General features: G+C 39.6%; 1 protein-coding gene across 1 annotated transcript in view; it reads right to left on the reverse strand.

The window, feature by feature from the left end:
* LOC101846380 (sodium-dependent neutral amino acid transporter B(0)AT3-like) overlaps nucleotides 1–4,889 on the reverse strand; it is a 75,422-nt gene extending 70,533 nt beyond the window's left edge. The window contains exons 1-2 of the mRNA XM_005108734.3: nucleotides 4,666–4,889; nucleotides 128–406 (exon numbers count right to left, since the gene is read on the reverse strand). Of these exons, the coding sequence (XP_005108791.1) occupies nucleotides 128–392 (265 nt within the window). The 5' untranslated portion in view covers nucleotides 393–406; nucleotides 4,666–4,889. The remainder of the gene's footprint in view (nucleotides 1–127; nucleotides 407–4,665) is intronic.
* Between the last annotated feature and the right edge of the window lie 513 nt (nucleotides 4,890–5,402).

A 5,402-nucleotide genomic window follows, 5' to 3' on the forward strand; every position in this document is an offset into this window, starting at 1 on the left:
CCCCACCCCTTCCTCTTTCTCTCTCACTCTCTCTCCGAGAGTCTCACCATCACTCTCTCTCCCTCTCTCTTTCTCCCTCTCTCTCTGTCTGTCTATCCTTTTGCCTCTCCCTCTCTCCGTCTCTCACCTGTATGCCGGCTGAACTTCCTCTCCAGATCGATCCTTAGTAAGTTGGTCTCACTGGCATCAGCGCCGATAGTCAACGTACTCCCATATGACGCTGACCCGCCAGTCATAGAGTCAGCCTCACCCGGCGTGCCATCGGCGGGGTTTGGCGGCATGAGCCGATCCATCTCAATCGGCAGTTTCCGTTCATCTACGTCAGTGCTCGGAGACTTGGCGACGTTGATGTTCCGGCCTATATCCTTCTCATCATCTCCTACATCCATCATGTGGTCTGCCCGATCTGAAACACAATATAGCGGGTCTTTTTTTTAACAACGTACTTCTGTAGGGTCAAGGGACAGTTTTTATGCGAAACCTTAATCGATGACGGAGGAAATGGAAAGCTCATCTGCTAATGTGCTGAATTGAGCTGCCAATGAGCCCGGGAACTATCCTCAGCGTGGCATTCTATGACTCTGGTTATATCATAAGTTTTTAGACTTTCACTCTCAATTTTGGTTCATAATACACAGCCCACTCTTATAATAATTGGTAACATTTGTATAGCGCACATTCCCACTCAACAGCAAACTCTATGCGCTTTATAATCTATACCATTACCGCAGCAGACCTGAGTGCATTCTGAAACAACCTCTACTTTATGCAAAGTCTACGTACAGTGCAAGCAGCTATTTTACAGGGGATAAAACACTAACGTACTGACAAGATCTTTCGCTGCCTACGGCCAAGTGCCCATTCCCACCTGGGTGAAGTGAATTATCATTATTATTATTATTGCTGTTTTCATTATTGTAAATACGCTTAGTCAACAATTTATGGAATTAGAAAGATCCTTTACCCTTTGCTTTTTCGTTACCAGCAAATGTACAACAGAAAGTGACTTTTGATACTGGAGTTCTTTTTGGACAAGATAATCTGTCGATGAATCAAACGTAAGGAAAATTGTGGCAGACAATCAAACTATACACCGCTATTTGGAACAGAATGATAATCCACTTCCACGTTTGGTCATTAGTTTTACTTGTTGATTTCATTTACGTATCCACTATCTACCAATTGCCAAGTACGACAGCCGGGTGAGCAGATTAAACTGGTAAAATACCTATCCTTAAGGGTACAGCAACCTCTTTCCACACAGAGAAATCGAACTCACAAACTTAAACAGCTTTTAAAAAGAAAGAAAAGTGCATGTTGAAGGCCTTACAATTCACCCGGAAAGGCTTTCTCAAGAGGTAGAAGGAGAAAAAAAAGCGTGATCCCCATAGTTTTAAATAAGAGTTACAATTAAAGTTTATTTTCACGACGAACATTGTAACTTGGAAGTATTTGGATCTCGAACGTTCCTAGGAAAATATCCCTACTAAGGATCGTTTGAGATCTGTGAGCCACGACGAGTGGGTAAACAGACATAAAAAGCAATTTTTTTATTCCCATGATGGATATCATATAAGTGATTTATCTCACAGCTCTGCACTTCTCCTATCATTGATTTCATTACTGCAATGGCATGTTAAGCGAGTTTGGGAATTATTTGTCACGAACATTTAATTTCTTGGGAGGAAAATCAAAGTAATCAACATTTAAATGTGAGGTAGCGTGGTGGAATCAGGCTCTCGTCAATTTTTGGGCATGTAGAGTTAGTGGTATCATCTTAAAGCTTATTCACTTGTCTTTATTTGGATGAAAAAAAAAATCCATTTATCTTGAATACAAGTCGAAATATTTGTGAAAGAAGGAGGTGGGGGTCACTTGTTTTCAGAGGTAAAATTAGTGAGAAAATGACCGCCAAAGATTAGTTATTTCCTTAGCTTAAGAGTCCGTGGTAACTGAAAATTTACATTTTTGTGCCTTTAATCAACGACTTCCTGAAAAATCCACACAGAAATGAGTTCTTTAATGAGCATGATAGGTGTTGAGCCAAAAAAAACACAAATTTGATAAAAATTTCACAAACCTGCGGAAAAATGCAAGTTTCTTCACTTTGATTATTTTGACGAGAGTCTGATTCCACCACGCTGCCTCACAAATGATCGTTTGCAACAAACAGCGTTATTCCCTCAAAAGTAAAAATCTTTTAAAAAAAACCCTACAATCCAAAATACGAAAACAAAAGCAAAAACAAAAACAATCCTCCGCCCTCTCCCCTACACCCCCCCCCTACATCTTCTCCCCCCTACATCTCCTCCCCTTTCACCACCAACAACAAACAAATGTACAAACAATTAACCCACAATTTTCCAACGACTAACGAATCGATCTTTTCCACCCCCTCATTCCTCGTACAAATTAGATAATTAAAGAAGCGGGAAGCTCCGGCTTGGGGTGAGAGGGATACTACGGAAAATTAAAGACACCTCATAAAAATAGACATCCCTATAAGGGAACCAAACTCAGATCTTTTCCATTAAAGAGCAGAGAGCTTAACCACCGCATCACAGACACTCGTAAACCTTTACAACATAGACACCAGTGACCTCTTGCACCTCAAACGTCAGTGAACACAGACCAAGACATGCAGTTATGGCACGGCAGTTTTCAAAACCACGTCATTTCGACCCCATTATGAGTGTTTCATTATAGATGAAAGATTATCATCTATTCCTATCCCTGGAAAGTTTAAACAAAGATGCTGCCCAAAAGGGCTGTGGATAGAGCGACCGTAGTTCAGATCCAAAACGAGGCATTTCGAAATGTTTGTCTTTTAACACGTTACTATACATCGTTTGGCTCTTCAGTCTCCTCCAGTGGATATTGACCCCAGTCTTGCAGTTTTGGGACTGATACTATAATGTTCCATAACAAAACTGACCCGGTAATGAGGTAGCCTGCGTTCTGAGAACCATCGTACCTTGTTCCCATAACAGATTGTTAAGACCATAATGGCAGGTGAGATACGGAGTACAGCTACGAGCTTACAAAGCACAGAAAATACCACTTGGATACAGACATCACATTATTTCCACTTGCTATATTATACTCTATATCTTTATGCAGGCACATCTTAACCCCACTTACATACGACATAACTTACTGGAAGATCTCTTTTCCCGATAAATACGTGGACAGTATACCTGGATTAAAATGTAAAATCAGCATACTCTTACTTATTAAGATGTATCATGCCAAATAAGCCCGGTTTTTTTTTTCTTTAAAGTTGTATTTTGTGTTACTTAAACAAAATCTCTGTAATTGAGATTTTTTTTTGCCAAATGGAAAAATGTAATGTTTTTTTGTAAGCATAGAATACCAATTTGATAAAAGAACATTAATTTGAATACTCTATTTTAGGACAAGTAATTATGTTGCATACCGACTCGGTTTAATCAGGTGCTTGGCAATTTTTGTTGTTGTATATATAGAGATAAGATGAGATAAGTTACTTCTTTATTGTCCAGATCCTGACACATTGGTTTGATGTTTCACTACGTGCACACATACAGACACACACACACACACACACACACACACACACACACACACACACACACACACACACACACACACACACATACTCATGCACACAGGCGCAGGCTTACAGTTACAGTCACATGCATAATATAAACAGTAAAATAAGCAATAATAATGTTAAGCCAAATACATACACAGTATTTTCCTGAAACTTGTTTATTTGTTTGGCTTTTGGTGAACAAAATACCCCTTTATCTTAAACAGGAGGGGAGGCATTTGCGATTGACAGAAATGAGGGTCCCCTGATGTCAACGGTTAAGTCAGCGAGAGAATTCTTGGAGACTGCACACTTACATTCGTGTGCCTTTTATGAACGTTTTGCAATAACATCCATACAAAAATATGTTCTTATAAGACAAAAATGAAAAAAGTATTTGTGAGGCAGCGTGGTTAAATCAGGCTCTCGTCAATTTTTGGGCACATTGAGTTATTGGTATCATCTTAAAGCTTGTTCTTTGTCTTGCTTTTGATGAAAAAATTACCCATCCATCTTCAATAGAAGTGGAGATATTTTGGATTGAAGGAGGAAGGAGTCACCTGATTTAAGGGGTAAAATTATCGAGAAAATGGCCGCCAAAGCTTGGTAAATTCCAAAGCTGGAGAGTCCATGGAAACTGTAAATTTATATTTTTGTGCCTTTAATCAACGTTTTCGGTGAAGTCCTCAAAGGAATGTGTTTGTAAATGGACATAAAAGCTGTTGAGTCAAAAAACAAAAAAATTGACAAAAATTTCTAATCAGGGAGAAAACTGCTGTTTTTCTTCGATTTCATTATTTTGACGAGAGCCTGATTACACCACGCTGACTCACATTTGAGCACCTCCCTCCCCGGAAAAAAGATAAGATTTGCAAAGAGGTAAAACAGAGTGCTTTGTTTCTTCAATTAAATTATTTTGACGAGCGCCTGATTTCCCCACGATGCGACACACATATTCTAACATCTATAAACAAAAGAAACCAAAGCATTCTCGTCCTCATTGTGAACTTTTGAAACAAAAACAAATAATCTCACACGAACACAACATTGATCGGCGTTATTACAAGTAAACAATCGCACTGTAGGCCACTCACCTTGACTCAAGAACTCAGAATTGTGGGCGTCACGAAAACAGTGTCCAACAATAGCAAATTTGGACAAAAATAGAACTTCACACGTCACGAAACGTTGTTCCAAAACAATGACGCAAAAATGACGTAAGGGTAATATCGCCTGAACCTGTACCTGCCTGGGCAGGCTGACTGCTCACCTACACGAGATCACGTGAGAGAGTGACAGGCTGGGCCTGTCGTTCTGAGACAAGAGGCTCGCAGTGGAGGAGTGGGGAATGCCACCACGGACTGAGGGGAAGCCAGGAGTGAGCACTCTTCGATACCTAGGGGTATCGAGTGTATATATATATATATATATAATTGTTGTTTTTTTTTTCATTTTGAAGAACCTTATAAAAGTGTGACCTGCTCTAGAAGATAGTTCACTCTCTGAAAAGATAAAAGACTTATTTTTGCAGATATCACCATAGATGTAGGCTGATAAAGACGTTTTGTTTCTCATAAAAATTCATAAAGAACACTCTTTGCTCTTATTGTATTGTTTGTATACAAGGTATACCATTTTCTTAAAATATTGTAAACCTGAATTTCACCCCCCCCCTCCCCCTTTTCCCCCACCCATACACAGACATACACAATAACAATATACATAACAAAGGCACACAAAAACAAAGCTGAACGAGAGCAATCAAAAAGACCACAGCGCTGTTCCACTTACCCCACACCCCCCTCACCCAACACTCTTTCTCAATACCTTA

The sequence above is a fragment of the Aplysia californica genome, unplaced genomic scaffold (assembly GCF_000002075.1).
Source record: "Aplysia californica isolate F4 #8 unplaced genomic scaffold, AplCal3.0 scaffold00714, whole genome shotgun sequence".
NCBI classification, from domain to species: domain Eukaryota; kingdom Metazoa; phylum Mollusca; class Gastropoda; order Aplysiida; family Aplysiidae; genus Aplysia; species Aplysia californica.